The 18,771-nt window shown below is 39.2% G+C and overlaps 1 protein-coding gene across 2 annotated transcripts; it reads left to right on the forward strand.

The window, feature by feature from the left end:
* The first annotated feature begins 7,095 nt into the window (after window positions 1-7,095).
* Window positions 7,096-18,333, forward strand: tmem181 (transmembrane protein 181). 2 transcript variants are annotated; one of them, XM_010904637.4, is made up of 17 exons: window positions 7,096-7,382; window positions 8,695-8,798; window positions 9,003-9,070; window positions 9,714-9,804; window positions 10,041-10,162; window positions 10,315-10,431; window positions 10,530-10,610; window positions 10,714-10,813; window positions 11,552-11,682; window positions 14,727-14,818; window positions 14,917-14,974; window positions 15,087-15,189; window positions 15,319-15,370; window positions 15,472-15,554; window positions 15,699-15,788; window positions 15,894-15,960; window positions 16,134-18,333. In XM_010904637.4, the coding sequence occupies exons 1-17, from the start codon at window positions 7,252-7,254 to the stop codon at window positions 16,216-16,218; spliced, it is 1,575 nt and encodes a 524-aa protein (XP_010902939.2). In that variant the 5' UTR covers window positions 7,096-7,251; the 3' UTR covers window positions 16,219-18,333. The 2 variants fall into 2 exon arrangements, with proteins under 2 accessions (XP_010902939.2, XP_010902940.1); XM_010904638.4 differs by lacking the exon at window positions 7,096-7,382 and adding an exon at window positions 8,033-8,141.
* The last annotated feature ends 438 nt before the right edge of the window (window positions 18,334-18,771 follow it).

Here is an 18,771-nt window from a genome sequence, read left to right on the forward strand (position 1 = left end):
TATTTTTGTATTTGTGTCAGTTTTTTCCTACATCAATGTATGTGAGAAAATCTGCATCCCATCAAAAGCAATGACATGCCATGGTTCACTAGTGAGCTCAGGGACATCTGCTTTAATAACGAAAGCAAACAGAGGAACCTGAGACCCAGTATAGATCGGTAGGAAGACCAAGAAAAAACTCCGGTCAAACACAAGCTTTAAGTTTGATGAGCAATTTTCAAATGACGACTGTTCATCTGTCTGGAAAGGCATCAGTCCTATAATCAACTACAAATCAAAACCCCTGTTGTAGTGGACCAGGAAATAAAACGAACACCCGCCAAATGCGAATACAACTGAACTGCAAACCATTGTGAGGAACGGAGTATCCTGCATATGCAGCGCCTCAGAAGCCAGCAGGTGTCATAGCAAAAGCCAAGCAAATTCATAAGGCAGCCACAAACGGTTAATGTGCTGTGGACAAACCATTGTAGGTACAAAGTATGAGGTCAGTAGTGGTTATATGCCTGTGCTCAGCCTTCCAACTCAAACTGTACGGAGCCCGGAATGTATTGCGATCCTAGCGACGACTCTGGCGTTGATTACAATTTATTTCCACCTTCGTTCGACTCATGTTTTCTCAACCTCTATTGGCGTGGAGGCGGGGCTTTATCTGGGCATTGAATTCTCCTACCCAATTAGCCGTTAATCACACCATTATACGGTGAAAATCATAGCCTTTCCATGCACTGCTTTCCCAATGCAAACTGTGGACTGAATTTTAACAATAAACTGTTATTCCCAGGTTGCATCGAAGTCACTGTTGCCATGGTCACAGACACAGATATTGATGAAAGTGTAACGTGTTCAAGTGACTGAAGTTAGACAGGGGTTAATCACCATTTGTTCTAAGCCTAATGGTTTGGAAACATCACAGCAAACATAATTTTTCTTATCCAGTTAATGAGTTCAGTATAAACTTTTACCGCACTTTATTTAGTTTTTTGACACCCCAATACCGTCCCATTTTTTACATTAAGAATAACTGTATATTAAATGAACATCGATAGTTATTAATTAGTTAAATAAGCCGTGCAGTGAGTTTGCCGTGTTTTAAATGCTTCTGTCATCCTGGTCACCCTTAATCTGGGGGGAGATTAGGTTGAGGTATAGTACCCCCAGAACACGTTAAACTTTCATCATTATCTATGTCTGTGACCATGGCAACGGTGACGTCGATGCAACCTGTGAATAACAGTTTATTATTCTCTTTAAGTACACATTTAGCCTAGTGTATAGAATTCTTAAACTTCTCTTCACAGATTACATTTGGTAAACAGTGCATGAAAAGGCTATGATTTTCACTTTATAATGGTGATTCATGGCTAATCAGGTGCGAGAATTCAGTGCCCAGATCAAGCCCCGCCTCAACAATATTTATTTAATCTTGACCCTGATCAGCAGAGATCAGCAGGACGACTATAGCTTTCTGAAGAGCGATTGTGAAGCTCCGACTGTCGCCATGCTGACAGTAGCCTATCTCCCGGATAAAAGATGTGGACCGTCGGTGGAGCTGAGGCCGAATATGAAGCCTGTAGCTGCGGCTTGCGGGGGAATCAACTATTATTATTTATTTTTTTATTTCTAGTGACAGCCGAAGATAGACAGGAAAGGGGCACAGAGAGAGAGGGGAAGACATACAGCAAAGGGCCACAGGTTGGATTCGACCCCCCCAACTATAAAGACAAAAACGTTTTTTGTATAAGGCTGTAAACTTCGTATTTCTTCTGTAAAGTTGGGCATGATTTATAAAAACATGAATCAGTTTGTTTTATTTTTCTTACAGGTTATATTCTAGTCTACTCAATATGCCCAAAAATAGGCTACCAAAGCAAATCTCTTAGCCTTTGTGCAAACATACTTTGCATTAAAGGTGATTCTGATTATCCTGTAGTAAGAGAACTTTGTACACAATTTACAAAAGATAGTCACAAACCTTTTGTTTCCAGTGGGAGGTTACTTGGCATTTCAACCTGTAAACATTTGGTGAGGTTTGCTGATGTCAATATGCATCTGCTTTAGGCTACTAATGGATAATAGTACTGAGTTTGTGAAGTGTTTAAAACTCCTACATAAATATCCTCACAGAGAGTACAACACCAGTGAAGAGACTCATCAATTAGCAGCCAGTGACTTATAATTTAACAGCACATGGGAATGGAAGCAACAGCATACATTTCTGAGCAAGCTCTGGCTTCGTCTATTGCGTCTTGCAAGTTGCTATATCCAATAGGCTATCTCTAAAGTAAAATAACCTTTTCTTTCACCTGCACTCTTCTGTTAGCATTCATATTAAAACGTGCCTATATACTGTATTGTTTATGCTATCATTGTTTTCATCTGTCACCAGCAGGCACATAAGCACAGACAGAAAACATAGGAGCATAGATAAAAGCGGATAGACATAGAACACATAAATCACATAAATACAGCACATGAGCACCAAAATCAAATGCATCATGTTTTATGCAATCGTTAGTTTTTATTATGTAGCCTAGAGCACAAAATGTTTATGAAAGGTTCCACATAGCATACATAAACTTCACTTTGCCTTTTAATATTAATCATCTGAATACAGTTTGCTAAATTAAATTCAATAGAAAAAATATATATTATTACAATTACATTACAGTACACAAGAAATCTTTGTGTGGTTGTGTTAAATGGTTGCCAGATTAGTGTTTGTCCTATAAGAATATAAACATCAGCCCTGCTGGTTAATTACTTGCAATGCTTTATGTTGTTTGTAGGAACACTTGTTTTCTCTTAATGTATCCATTAAAACGTCACCCATTTAAAGTGTGCTGAGGCAACAGTTATGATAAGGACACTATTTTATCACAAGTGGCATGAGGTGATTGTCAAATTTGAAAATATAGTTTATGGACTTATGCACTACGGAAGTAATCCGTAGTGCATATGTAGCCTAAGAACAGTATAACACATGCCGATGTATTGGAAACGTATGCATGTTTTGTAAATTATTTATGAAAATGAGGCCACGAGCTTATTTGCTCTGGTGGACAAATACTGGTATGTTGTCACTGACAAGGTGTCTGCAGGTTTGATTGATTGGGGTTTGTTATCACAATCAATCAATGTTTGTTGTATGACTGGAAGAATAAAATGGTCCTGTTGTAAAAAAAAGAAATATATATCTCTATATATATAGTTGTAGGGATTTAATTTAATTGAACAAGAGAGAAGGAGGATAAATGCAAGGTAATAAAGTAATACATTAATAATTGTTCAAATTGTAGCCTTTCAAACAAATCACATATCAGATCATTATAACTCCTTATAAGAAGCATAATGTACCTGAACCTGCAATACTTAAATAACCTTCCATACCTGGCAACCCTGCAGGGCGTCATCTGAATCGTATAAAGGGGATCACTGCCCACCTTTTTCTGAGAGCAGCACTTGGGTGTTGTCGGTTGCTTGTCCATACAATACAGCATCGCTTACTGTGACAGGAAGCTTTTTTGCTTTTTTTGATGTGTATTGAAGATGCTCTGGATACAGATTAGTTGCATTACCATTTTTATTTACATATACAATTAAGACAATTATGAATATATACTGATATTTAGGTTTTAGATGGAACCCACAGTGTTAATAAATATAGCATTTGTTGGTACAATTTCTTTTTCAGATGTACTGTAAATGCTCTATAAGTCTGAAATCTTCACTTGGGAAAAACATAAATTATCAATAACACTTTTTTTACTGCAGGAAAACCTTCTTATCCAACATAGCCTGGCTGCAGCTGACTGGTGCGATAAGGCAACATTCCATGGAGGACTGAAATTCCCTGCTGTCCTTTCGATGGACAGAGAAGAAAAAAAAGAGATGGACACCTGGGATGGGGAACTGGATGAGGATTCTCCAGCAGAACTTTTTATATTTGTCTTTGAAAAAAAAAAGACTATGACAACTTTTGGGAAGAATTTGTTGATAAAAACAATAACAGACTCTTCGCAAGATTTGAGGAACAGTGATTGTTCAAATATTTTTATATTATGTTATATTAAAGAGTTTTGTTCCTAAATGCAGCCTAGTAATTCATACCAAGACCTTTGTACATGGTTTTAAATAAGAATCCTGTGCTGCACAGATACATATAAATATCACCTAGTATAGTAAGCTATAAATGTTGAGGGTTTAAAGTAAATCATTTTGGATAGGTCATCTGTTACAAAATCTTTTTAATTTACAATCAGAAAGGCACAGCTGCCACAGGGGGCCAGTGGCAATTGTCACAAACATTGGCAGGTGCTTTGCCAAGTGTAAGCCTATAGCCTAAATATTGTTCCCCTAATGTAATCATGCTTTAAAATGCAGTCTTATATTTGAGTAAGTAAAGTATTTTGTAAATAAATTAAAAAAACACAAGCTACCACCAATTTATTTCCTTAGCACTGCAACATAACAGACTGTAATACAAATAAAATATTATAAATAATCAAAGAAACGTTGAACAAATAGGATCATGAAAATGCTACCAAGTGTAATATTGGCAAATGTTAACATTTATAAACTAAGGCAGAGGTGTCCAAACTATTCCACGGAGGGCCGTGTGTCTGCAGGTTTTCAATCTCTCCTTGTACTTGATTGACTAATTAAGTTACTAATTGGTTAGTTTCTACCCTCACCTGGTTGTGTAGGTGTAAACTGGGAACCAATTTAGAAGAAAAACCAAAAACCTGCAGACACACAGCCCTCCGTGGAATGGTTTGGACACCCCTGCTATAAGGTATCTCACTAGCAAATGCTACAAACACCAGCAGTTGCAGTCGGATATGCTCTTTCCTCTACAGTACGACAGGCTACTGGTTTGGTTGTATATGTTGAGTAGTGGGTGATTTTGGACACAGCCCTTGTTTGCCACCGTTCTACCCCATAATCCAGAGGTGTCAAACCGGTTCCACGGAGGGCCGAGTGTCTGCAGGTTTTTGCTCTCTCCTTGTACTTGATTGATTAATTAGGTCACTAATTGGTTAGTTTCTACCCTCACCTGGTTGTGTAGGTCTGAACTGGGAACCAATTTATAGGAAAAACCAAAAACCTGCAGACACTCGGCCCTCTGTGGAACCGGTTTGACACCCCTGCTATAATCGGTCAAGTAAATTTGTGGCATCTCAGGCTGCCAACGGAAACACCATATAAACGGCGAAAGATGCTGTGGCATCTCAGGAAAAATCGTTGGCATCTCAACCTGCCACACAAAAAAATGCCACTGCTAACGGGGCAGATGCCATGGCAACTCACCTTGCCACTAAAAATGCCACTGCTAACGGGGCAGATGCCATGGCAACTCACCTTGCCACTAAAAATGCCACTGCTAACGGGGCAGATGCCGTGGCATCTCAACCTGCCACTATAAATGCCACTGCTAACATGGGCAGATGCCGTGGCATCTCAACCTGCCACTATAAATGCCACTGCTAACATGGGCAGATGCCGAGGCATCTCACCCTGCCACTAATAATGACACTGCTAAGGGGCAGATGCCGTGTCATCTCAACGTGCCACTAAAAATGCCCAATGCGAGCTGCCAATGCCGCAAAATGAGCTGGCCCCTGCTGACCAGAAATGCCACAGCGAGCTGCTGATGCCGCAAATTGAGCTAGCTGTCACTCAAGAATGGAGCAGCCGTTGAGACAGGAAAGGCCTTCCATAAGGTACTGGAGTGATGTGGCGTGATGAACAGTCCCTCTCTTAAGGCTTGAGTTTTCGGTCTTGTTGAGAAACCCCTTTATCCGGACAGTATCCGATACAAGCACATTACCCTTTAAATAAGCTCAGTTTCTGACACAATTTGCCATGTGTTACAGTGTACATTCAAATTGTCACCCTTTTCACCCCTCAACAGTTTGCATCACTGAGTCCTCTATTCTGTATTAAAGTGTGATGCATGGCAAGGGGTGTTCTGGGGGAGGCACAGTGAACTGAACACTGATGACGTTAGGTATAATAATAGTTGGAGTGTTTTTTTAGTAAAATGTTTATTGTATAAAAAATACCCCCCAAAATGTGGCATTTTTACCTATGGACAAAAAGCTAATGTTATCTCTTGTAGTGGAACCAGTACTGCTGAACAAAAAAACTGTCATTCTACTTATTTGACTCACAAAGGCAACTTGATCAACAGGACACTTCACCCCTTCTCCACTCTAAACCAACTGTACCTCAGACAATGCATAGGTCAAGCTATTCAAGTATGATAACACTCTGGTTGGTCTTTTCACAGGTGGCGATTAGTATGTACAGTGAAGAGGTCGACTGGCTGTTGGCCTGGTGCAGTCATTAAAATTCCACTGGGATCATCTCTCTCCATCTCAGGGCGGAGGACCACCTCCGTGATCACAAAGGAAGCACACCAGTGGATGTAGAACTTGCAATAGCTGAGAAAAACCTCACTTGCCCTCCTTCCAGGGCAATAAAGTGTGCAGGTAAGGTCCTTGCTAATCCCTCCCACCCCAGTCACCCTCTTCTTAAAAAAAAAAAAAGAATTGCCAGGCCGAGGGCAGTTGGAGATTATAGGTAAATAATGACCTGCAAATCCTGCCACTTGTAATAATTTCTTTCCCTTTCCTGTGGCCCTCAGCAATAGATAATTATATTATCTTTACTCATATCTCATTCTTATGCTCACTACCACCCAATTTCAAAAACTGTCAACTTTGTATAGATTTAGTTTTATTCTGTCTAATTTATGTTGCCTAAAACTAGCAGCACCATAATACCAAGTACGATTTTGAATATATGTTAATGCGATTAAAGATGATTCCGATCTCCCTTTAACAATCATCTTTTGCCATTGTGTTATGAAACTCACATTTTAATTCCAAGTAGCAGTATTCCTCTAAAACAAACTGGTTTGGGGACAGAAGTGTCATTAAATCAATTTAGTTAACTTAGTATTACGTCAAAAAATACAGATGTCAAGCAGAAGTCGGTCGATCAATCAGTCAAGGCTCTATCCATGGTGCTGAATTCTGTCACGTGATTCACACTGCTGAATTTCTGTATGTGCGCTTCCGCCCCCACGTTTTTAGTGTTTTACTTCAGACCTGCACAAACGAAATAGCTTTGTGTGCAGTTTCAATTAAACGAGGGAATACAAAAGAGAGACACCGACGTTGCTTTGTAAAGGCAGCGGATTATTTTTCCATCGCCATTTTCTGGCATCTGACAGACACCGGTACGATGGACACCGACTACTCCGGCTTTGAAAACCCTCTCTTCAGCGATCTAAAATATTTCTGTAAGAAAATACAGGAGGCTTATAACGAATTAAAGGAAGATTTGACACCTTACCGCGAAGACCGGTTTTACAGGTAATTTAAGGCCAGCACCATTATAACACAATGGCTGTATCCAGGAAATATATATGGATCATTGCATGCTGCAGAAGCATTTGCGAGCAATATTGTGTGCATTCAATGTTTTATTTCAGGTATGTATGGGATGATTTTATGACCTTATTCAATGTCTATTAACACTATAGCCTACTCAGAATAGGCCGGAGTACTCAGCATATATGTGCAGCTGCATTCGTGTATCATCCACAACATGGCGCATGTGGTATAACTAAGTTGGTTCTTTGGGCAGGTCCCATATTATGTAGGTTAGACATGGGGTTTATCTTTTTGTTCTTCGGTTTTATGTGATTTTACTTTAAAAATAATGTGTTCCTAAGCCATCTTTTTCATTGCAACTGTTTTCTTTTTGCTGAGAACAAAATACAACTAAATCATTATTGAAAGGAAATACATTTTATCATGTTAATATCTTTGGAACACATTATGGCAGTGTTGTTGACGTCATGATTATTGATTCGGTGGAGGCAACAAGTGTTGGTCAGCCAGTTTGAATGTCCGGTGTGCGTTGTTATCCAAAATCTAAGTTTTGTCAGTCGTTGCCTTGATATACCCCCTCCCTACTCCCGGCTTCCCACGTGGCTTCAGGCACGCCCCATCTAGTGAGTGACGTAGCATTTCGTTTGTCGCATTGACTGATGTATACGGATGTGCGTTTTACCTGAATATTTTTTTTTTAAACTCACTTCTCGAGTGAGAATCTTACGAAATGGATGTGTAAGTTCATGGTTTTAAGACTACATACAAATTCGTTTTATGATTGCCACTTCAGATGTTATGTTTTAATATCGAAACGTTGCTTTTCTACCAATTGTGTGGTATCTTGTCGACAGAGGCACACACCTAACTTGCTACGCTAGCTACTGTACCTAACGTTAGCTACTTGGAATTCTGTTATTTTTTGTATGTCTTACATTCTTGTACCGGTGTGTGTTAGCATTTCATTAATACTACAGTATATAAAATATTACTATTTCTTAACGTTACCAGAAGCTAATGTTAAATAGTAGTATAAAAAGCTGGCCTCCAGCCTCACTCTAGACAACAGATGGCATGCTTCAGACAGTACTGTAGTGTAGCTGGAAAACTAACCAACCTACTCTAATTACTGAGTTGCATTATCTTACTGATGTGATTATAACAATGTATTGATGATATAAGGTCAGAAAGAAATATCAAACATTATCTATCACATAGTGGTGTGGCTGTGTGTTTGTGTCTTTGGCTGTACTAATTGTAGGTAACATTATTGCCTCTGTCTCAATTTCAGGCTTGCCCCTATGCGGCTCTACACACTCTCCAAAAGACACTTTGTTTTGGTTTTTGTGGTGTTCTTGATCTGCTTTAGCCTCACAGTCTTTATTGGTATAGCAGGTAGGTCGTTTTCATATTGTGTATCAATTTGCACCCTCTCAGTAAACATGCAGTGCCTCATCATTTCTGGAAGTCAGTAAATCAGAAAGGCAGCTTGGTAAATTAGTTATGCATGCCTCCTTCAATTCTCCAGCTAATGCTCATGTAGCCATGAAGGTGTGCAGAATGATGTTGCTGAATGTTGCTCACCCCATTATTCTGCAGGTCCCAAAATCCTTTCAGAGACTAAATACAGTGGAGATAAACTGCTGGCTAAAAATCATGACATAAAGGTAAGAAAACCAAAGCAAAGGAATAAATGCACTCTGTGGCGGGTTATTATTTATTACCCCCCCCCCCATGGAAAATGTATCGCTCTTAGAGAGAGGCTATATAAAGCAGGAAGACTGGCATCAAAGTGAGCCCCTGTCCTGTGGGTGCAAATAGTATGTTGAGAAGAGAAATCAAAGGAGATTAGTAAGAATCATGCAAGCCAAAAGGTGGGCTAAAAACAGGCACATATAGGTTATAGGGAATGCACTATTTGTCAGCCCGTGTCTACTGCTGTCCAATCTGCAGCAACTGTGTGATTGTGACTGTGTGGACCAAAATCTCTCTGGGTAGCATCTGACACGTGAATTTACAACCCTGAGAAATTCTGAATGATTGAAAGGCCAAATGAGGTCGGAACCAAGCCTGGCGCAGCTGCGTAAATCATGCCAGAATCATGTTGAATGTACTTAAGCTGTTTGCTTTAAATCAGTAATGGCTTTTTCAGTTTTCAAACACTTAACAGCATCTTTGTAAGACCGGGGCCGTGAATGGGAGTAAAATGTAAACCGTCCAAAATCACAACTCCAGTCTCATTCTTGGACACCGCGTCACATGATCTGTGGCATTGTGATGTTCTGAGTACATTTTTTAACACTGTTTCAGACTGGGCCCTTCATCCTGAAGTCCCCGCCCCTCTCCACTTACAACCAACAGCTGTGGCTTACCTGTGTGATGCAAGTGGAGCACAGTAATGGTGAGTTCTCTTTTTTTGCTTAGAGTGGTCCAGCGGTCCTACCACTGTCTCTGGTGCACACCTGCTGCTAAAGCCTGGGTTCTGATCCCACTCACTGCTCTTTCAGCAGAGAGCCCTCTCTATCTTTTCCCACTTTCCTGTCAAATGTAGCATAACATGCCGGAAAGAGTATATATTTATATTTTAAATTGTGTTTAACCTGCCTGACCTTAGGTTGTTGTGATTCTGCTTTTCAGTGGTGGATTTTAGGCAGTTCTTTGAGATCAACGTAGAGCTGAAGGGAGTGTTGCAGGATGCCAGCGTCATGCACGTGAGAAACAATGTGCACCAGAAATCCCGAACACTGCACTGTGGCAATGTGAGTAGCTGTCAGTACATAATTCTATCCATTCCTTGATCCATCAACCAGTTTCTCAGTCAGCCATTTAGCGACCAACAAAGGCAATGAACTAAACATTTCAAAAACTACATATTTCAACCAGAGGTCCATTCTGCTTTTTCCCATTACAGAAGTGTGATGAGATTATTGTGGTGCACCTGGGTTATCTAAACTACACACTGTACCAAGTCAATGTAACCTTCAAAGGACTGGAGAACATCACCTATGAGGTCAACGTAAATTTCATGGTGAGCAGCAGCAGCTGTCAGCAGTACATACTTTCGAGACCACAGAGAGGCTTTGAACTGCACTTTACTGTTGTTCTCTCTCCATCTCTTCTTTACAGTGGAAGATGTATAATCCCTCATTCTCTCAGGTGGAGATTTGGTTCCGCTTCGTCTTTGTGGTGTTAACCTTCGTGGTGACGGTAGGATCTCAGTAGAGTCAATGCCCTGAAATGAACAAGTATGCCTATTTCTGTAGGGCATTTCTTTTTCCTATGTGTACATTTTTGCTGTCATGTGTTGCAGTGCATGTTTGCTCACTCTCTGAGGAAGTTCTCCATGAGGGATTGGGGTATTGAGCAGAAGTGGATGTCAATTTTGCTGCCTCTCTTGCTGCTTTATAATGGTGAGTCCCTAGTTTGGGTCGTGGATGCTTATTGGATGAAAGCTATGGTATATCTGAGCAATAAGGTAGCAGGGAGTGTGCTATATGGCCAATAAACAATGTGCCTGCACAAGGAGCTTAGCTGTAGTACATTGGAAACATACCACAAACCCCTGAGAAACCTTATTGTAATTATAATTACCAATGCAATTAGATCAGTAACAAGTGATGTTTCGTCATACCTGTGGTGTACGGTTTCTTATAAACTGGGTGCTTATAATCCTGAATGCTGATCGGCTGATTGTCTTTGTATCATATCAGTTTAATATATGACACCATCAGATCCCTTTACTGCTCCAGTTCCCTTGGTAACCAGTTTATAAGACCAATAAGGTAATGTGGGGGTGTAATAATGTATTGCCGATAGGCCACGGCACTGAGCACAACTAGCTCTTAGTCATGTTATATTGGCCATATACCAAACCCCCACGGGCTGTCCTTTCCTTTCTTACATATACCATGGTATCAGCAAATCAGCATTCAGAATTCAAACCATCCAGTTTATTAGATACCATATCCCACTGGTATGAATTTTGTGCCATCCACTTTGCCCCATTTCAATAGGTATACTAAAATGAAGGAACCTGTTTAATTTACCCATCTGATGGCCTAACCTTGATGTTAGGAATTGAGTATTTCCCAAACAGTCTGTAGGTCTTGTTCTTTCATCTGTTTTGATGGTAGGGGTGTTTGTTTCAGATCCGTTTTTCCCGCTCTCATTCCTGGTGAACAGCTGGTTTCCGGGTACTCTGGATGCATTCTTCCAGGCCCTCTTCCTGTGTTCGCTTCTGCTCTTCTGGCTCTGCGTCTACCACGGCATCCGGGTTCAGGTAGATCCAACCTCTGTCACGACCAACTGACTGTAACGCTAACTAAATCAGTTGACAAGTACCTGAATTAATAAATGTATTCTCAAAACGAATAGCTAGCTGTGCTGTGTTGAAACCTGTTGAATAAATCAAATTAAGCTGAAAAAAGTTATGTTTAAACCAGAGCTTGTTGTAAAACAGCTAGTTCAACAATGACGGGTGGTGGTATTGATAAACCAACATTGTAGAATCCTTCATCTTCGTTATAATCTCCTGTTCAGCAGAATTTTGGCTTTTCAGTAGACTAAACGAGTGACAGTCAGACAGGTGTTGATAAAACATAAACTGTCTGTCACCAGAGCTTGATGAAAGTACCCCTACACAGCTTCTAACACATGTTGACATATCTATGCCAACATCACACCATATATGACAAGAACAATGGGTGTGTATGCCGCCTCATATATGTGCTCATACCTCTGTGTTTGAGAATGGAGGGATTTGGCACCACATAGTCTTGAGCCACATTATGAATGCCCACCTCCTACCTGTTTCAGCAAACAGGTAGTACCCACACTATATTGTAAAACGGCCTTTGTGCCATGTATACACATTGCACTTTATTTTAGATTTTGGCATTATGCATTCTCATCAGGCGTTATACATTTCCCCTTGATTTGTGTTGCATTTTTTGCCAAATCAACTAAAAACTGATCTTCAATGTCTGTTTGCTCTGTACCGAACCGTGACCCTGAAGCCGTAAAATGTACTGTACCGTGGGTTAGATGCACCGTTGCACCCCTACTAATAATTACATTGAAATGTACTGTACCGTGGGTTAGATGCACTGTTGCACCCCTATTAATAATTACATTGAAATGTACTGTACTGTGGGTTAGATGCACTGTTGCACCCCTATTAATAATTACATTAAAATGTACTGTACCGTGGGTTAGATGCACCGTTGCACCCCTATTAATAATTACATTGAAATGTACTGTACCGTGGGTTAGATGCACCGTTGCACCCCTATTAATAATTACATTAAAATGTACTGTACCGTGGGTTAGATGCACTGTTGCACCCCTATTAATAATTACATTAAAATGTACTGTACCGTGGGCTAGATGCACTGTTGCACCCCTATTAATAATTACATTCAAATGTACTGTACCGTGGGTTAGATGCACCGTTGCACCCCTATTAATAATTACATTAAAATGTACTGTACCGTGGGTTAGATGCACCGTTGCACCCCTATTAATAATTACATTAAAATGTACTGTACCGTGGGTTAGATGCACCGTTGCTCCCCTATTAATAATTACATTAAAATGTACTGTACCGTGGGTTAGATGCACCGTTGCACCCCTACTAATAATTACATTAAAATGTACTGTACCGTGGGTTAGATGCACCGTTGCACCCCTACTAATAATTACATTAAAATGTACTGTACCGTGGGTTAGATGCACCGTTGCACCCCTACTAATAATTACATTAATATGTACTGTACCGTGGGTTAGATGCACCGTTGCACCCCTACTAATAATTAAATTAAAATGTACTGTATCGTGGGTTAGATGCACCGTTGCACCCCTATTAATAATTAAAATGTACTGTACCGTGGGTTAGATGCACCGTTGCACCCCTATTAATAATTAAATTAAAATGTACTGTACCGTGGGTTAGATGCACCGTTGCACCCCTACTAATAATTACATTGAAATGTACTGTACCGTGGGTTAGATGCACCGTTGCACCCCTACTAATAATTACATTAAAATGTACTGTACCGTGGGTTAGATGCACCGTTGCACCCCTACTAATAATTAAATTAAAATGTACTGTATCGTGGGTTAGATGCACCGTTGCACCCCTATTAATAATTAAAATGTACTGTACCGTGGGTTAGATGCACTGTTGCACCCCTATTAATAATTACATTAAAATGTACTGTACCGTGGGTTAGATGCACTGTTGCACCCCTATTAATAATTACATTAAAATGTACTGTACCGTGGGTTAGATGCACCGTTGCACCCCTACTAATAATTACATTAAAATGTACTGTACCGTGGGTTAGATGCACCGTTGCACCCCTATTAATAATTACATTAAAATGTACTGTACCGTGGGTTAGATGCACCGTTGCACCCCTATTAATAATTAAAATGTACTGTAACGTGGGTTAGATGCACTGTTGCACCCCTATTAATAATTACATTAAAATGTACTGTACCGTGGGTTAGATGCACCGTTGCACCCCTATTAATAATTACATTAAAATGTACTGTACCGTGGGTTAGATGCACCGTTGCACCCCTATTAATAATTACATTAAAATGTACTGTACCGTGGGTTAGATGCACCGTTGCACCCCTATTAATAATTACATTAAAATGTACTGTACCGTGGGTTAGATGCACCGTTGCACCCCTACTAATAATTACATTAAAATGTACTGTACCGTGGGTTAGATGCACCGTTGCACCCCTACTAATAATTACATTAATATGTACTGTACCGTGGGTTAGATGCACCGTTGCACCCCTACTAATAATTAAATTAAAATGTACTGTATCGTGGGTTAGATGCACCGTTGCACCCCTATTAATAATTAAATTAAAATGTACTGTACCGTGGGTTAGATGCACCGTTGCACCCCTACTAATAATTACATTGAAATGTACTGTACCGTGGGTTAGATGCAACGTTGAACCCCTACTAATAATTACATTAAAATGTACTGTACCGTGGGTTAGATGCACTGTTGCACCCCTACTAATAATTAAATTAAAATGTACTGTATCGTGGGTTAGATGCACCGTTGCACCCCTATTAATAATTAAAATGTACTGTACCGTGGGTTAGATGCACAGTTGCACCCCTATTAATAATTAAATTAAAATGTACTGTATCGTGGGTTAGATGCACCGTTGCACCACTACTAATAATTACATTGAAATGTACTGTACCGTGGGTTAGATGCACCGTTGCACCCCTACTAATAATTACATTAAAATGTACTGTTTGTTTTGTCCTCTTTCTGTTTCCTGTGTTAGGGTGAGAGGAAGTGCCTGACATTTTACTTGCCCAAGCTGGTGGTTGTTGGCTTCCTATGGCTCTCAGCAGTGACCTTGGGGATATGGCAAACGTAAGTCTGAAGCACTCAAGCGAACGAACACTGTTAGGTTAATGGCCTTTGGTTGGAGAATATTTTTTGATGAGCATCAATTTCCTTGACATCCACAGGGTCAATGAACTAAAGGACCCTACTTATCAGTATAAAGTAGACATCGCCAACTTCCAGGTGACAAATTTGGCTTCTGTGATATGTTCATAAAAAAATCAAATGGCACACTTTTTTGGCATAAAGGATATTACGCTCATCAGGTTGATGAAAGGGAATGTTGTGCTTCCAGGGCATGAAGATCTTCTTCCTGGTGGTAGTGACCCTGTACATCCTATATCTCATCTTCCTCATTGTCCGAGCCTGTTCTGAGCTCAAGAACATGCCTTATACAGGTAAGCAAGGATGCCTCAAGAAGTATGTGGATCCCTTTCTCTCTGATACATCCACATTAATGTAGTTTCTCTTTTATTCATATCTCTTAATATTCATATATTGATATTTGGTCTTGTCCTGGTCTTCAGATCTCCGGCTGAAGTTTCTGACCACGCTGACATTTGTCGTACTGATAATAAGGTTCGGTCATGTTTTCCCCTGGTTGGCTTTTGTTCAGGCTGGTCATTGTATCTAAACTGAATGAAACCTCATAATATTGTATGATCTGAACCTCTCTATAGTATGGTGATACTTTACCTGAGGTTTGGCTCCAAGGCTTTGCAAGACAACTTTGTGGCTGAGTTGTCAACCCATTACCAGAACTATATCCTTTTTAATTAATCTTGCCGGTGTCTTCTCTTCTATATTAAATGCTGATTTCAGTAGTTGAGTGTTTAAAATGTTATTGACCATTCCGTGTGCCTCAGATGACATTAACTTGTTGGCAACTCCTTAACTCCAGACATACCAGCTGAATTTTTATCTTTCTATGGATTACTCAACTTTTATTTGTACACGTTAGCATTTGTGTATTCACCCTCAAGAAATGCCCTCTATGGTAAGTAATCCTTCAATAAAAAATAAATGACAACAGCAGTAAACATGCAATAATAAGGTAAAATTGACATGGTAATAAGTAACCAGTTATTATTTTCTGCATCAGACTCCCAGTTGAAGGATAATCCTGCATTCTCCATGCTCAATGACTCGGATGATGAAGTCATATATGGGTTCGTGGTCATGTTAATTAATCGTTTCTCATTGCCTTTTTTTGGTAAAGCTTTAGGGTTCCCTATTGCCAGATAAAATCCAACCTAGCAATACATTTCCGTAAATGTCTGCTTCGAATGGCTTTTGAAAGTTTTTCTAGTCAGATTAATAGATTTATTTTTCTTCTGTAAAGGAGTGACTATGAAGAGATGCCATTGCAAAATGGCCGGGCCATCAAAGCAACAGCCAAGTACCAGGGGGAGAGCGAGAGCGACTGAACCTTAACCGAAGTAGTGTCACTCACTGCCCTGTGATCTAGGTGGAATCATTGGATAGAATATACACTGAGTTAAGCACCATTTGTAAATAAGGAACGTTTGCATTAATAATGCAAATAGAATCATACTGTAACTGTGCATAAATATATTTTTAAACAGAAAAACTGAAATTGCATATTCTGAATGTAAATTGAAACAAATGAAAGGTATGCAGGTGTGGGCAGACATTTTTGTTTTTGTCATTTCATACTTTAACTCACTGAGCACATTAGAGGGATTTCAAATAGCCACATCAAAACAATGATTCTGTTCTGAAACATTTCTTCATGTAAGGGTGAAAAGTAAAAGGGAAGTGTGCCAATATTGATCATAGGATTTATTTATACAGAAATAGAATGTAATTTTTATTAATGATAAACCACTACAGCATATTTTTCAATTTTTTGGGGTTTGTTTGAATGGTTGTAAAAGCAGTGGACAGACAGAATTTACTATTTTTGTTTAGTTTTTTTTACATCCAGAGTACGAACCAGACACATGCATCTTGCACATGCACGCATCATTCAACATACTAATACCCATAGCTGTGAGGAATAATTACCCAACAACCCTCTGATTTGTTTTACCTAGTAGTGAAAGGCTGAACTGGAGAAGTTGTAGGTATCAGTTGTACCAATCCTTTCTTTGCCAATCCATTCCTTTGTGAAGAAAATATGATTGCACTCCTAGTGTCAGAATTTTTTATTTTTTTTGCTGAACAATTATGGCACTTGATACCGTATTGTTATTACTTACAGTTTACAGGTTTTTGTTTCCTAGTTTTCACATTCCTGAAGCAATTAATTAGAGGAATTTTACCTTTCTACTTGTTTTCAACATGTTGGTTCCTCTGCTTGGAAGTTGTGGTTTTGTGATGTTGATTTCATGTGATTTGGAAATATCTTTTCCCATGGATTCTTTTGTTAGGGGTGGCTAAAGTTTCTTCACTCAAAAAGAAAAGGTTCTTGGAGGGTTGGTTGGGGGTTCTTCACACAAACTGTGGGGAACCTCAATAAGTTTTCCAAGAACCAGTTTTTAAATGGTAATAACCTTTTGGGGTAGATAGGTTGTTCATATGGTGCTTTGAGTAGTTCTTTACAATACCCTTGCCTTTTTTCCATGAAGAACTTAATAGGAGTTTCCCCACAGTTTAAAAGTAAAGGATACTCCAAGAAACTTTTCTTTTTAGAGTTTTATGAAGTTAAAGACCTAATCGATTAATTTTTCATGACTTCATTCAGGTAAAAAACAATTAAATTTTCCTTTAATACTTTAGATTTTGATTGTAATGTAAAATGTGACTTGTGAAACATTGAATTAATTATTTCTAACAGCATATTTATGCAATATTACCAAATAACATTATTGCTCATTGTTTACTTTGATTTCAGTTCTGTACTCAATACCCTGATGCAGTTAAGTTTCGAAGACAGGCACATCACTAACAAATTGTTGTTTTCTGTCTAAACCAAATTGATGATCTGAGGTGCATTCAGTTTGCTTGAACAATTGCTACGTTCCAGAACAATTAGTAATTAACTGAACTTTTGCACCAAACATTATTTTAAGGCACACTTACAGTTTGGTCAATGTGGTTTGAAGAAATGAGTGACGGACAGTATTTAATTGGTCATACCCACAATCCCAACCCTCCCCTATTTCAAACTGGTTGCTCGGAACATCACTGTTTCTGTTCCTTTTCAGAATGCATATGCTAACTGAACACAGCTCTGTTTCTTTTAAAGACAAAATATCAAATACTGATTCTCTAGAAATGTATTGAAATAAAGATTGTGCCTTTTTTTTCACTTTGTACTTTTAAGGTCAGGGGTCTCCTCCAAAACTGACCGAAGTCTTAAAGAACACTTGTTCGGGGATGTGAATGTTTGTGATGGAGATTCTTTACATAGCAATGTTTTTTTGGGAAGTATTTATTTTAAAGTTTGAGTAATAAACATGATTTTGTGGTGGGGACTGTTTCTTTAGACTAAATTAGTAAAGCATCCCTATTTTCAAGGACTGAGCAGCACTTTGTAAATACTGTATCATGTAAATAAAGCACTTATGTATTGGCAATCTATTCTCATCTATTGTGAGACGCGCATGTCTCTGGCAATTGTCTTATTACATATTGTGTCATTCTACATAATCTTTGCACAGGCTGTTCTTGAATTGTAATGATAAACACTGTCCCTTGAATTTGGCACCATGTTAAAACACAAATCTGGCATTCATTTGAGGGTATTTCCATGCATATAATTAGAATAATTTGTAAATCACCACGCTTTTCATACACAGCTGTTATATTTTAGGGTACTAAAAGTATTTCCTCAATAGTTTATTAATAAAGTTGTCAACAGGTTAGTACTCGTTAGCAACTGTGCCCGGAGGACCAGAAGAGAGCACAGCACAAATTGTCTCACAGCAGTCCAGATTGAATGAGATGTCCCTTGGTGCTCACCCAGCACGTCAGCAAATACTTATTGTTGAATAATCAGTAATCAGGGATGATGT

The sequence above is a fragment of the Esox lucius genome, chromosome 18, assembly GCF_011004845.1.
Source record: "Esox lucius isolate fEsoLuc1 chromosome 18, fEsoLuc1.pri, whole genome shotgun sequence".
NCBI lineage: Eukaryota > Metazoa > Chordata > Actinopteri > Esociformes > Esocidae > Esox > Esox lucius.

Coding starts and splice junctions, on each gene's coding strand:
- tmem181 (XM_010904637.4), top strand. CDS start 7,252: ATGGACACCGACTACTCCGGCTTTGAAAACCCTCTCTTCAGCGATCTA. Junction 9,805..10,040: donor GCAAGTGGAGCACAGTAATG/GTGAGTTCTCTT, acceptor TCTGCTTTTCAG/TGGTGGATTTTAGGCAGTTC. Junction 14,819..14,916: donor ACCTTGGGGATATGGCAAAC/GTAAGTCTGAAG, acceptor TGACATCCACAG/GGTCAATGAACTAAAGGACC.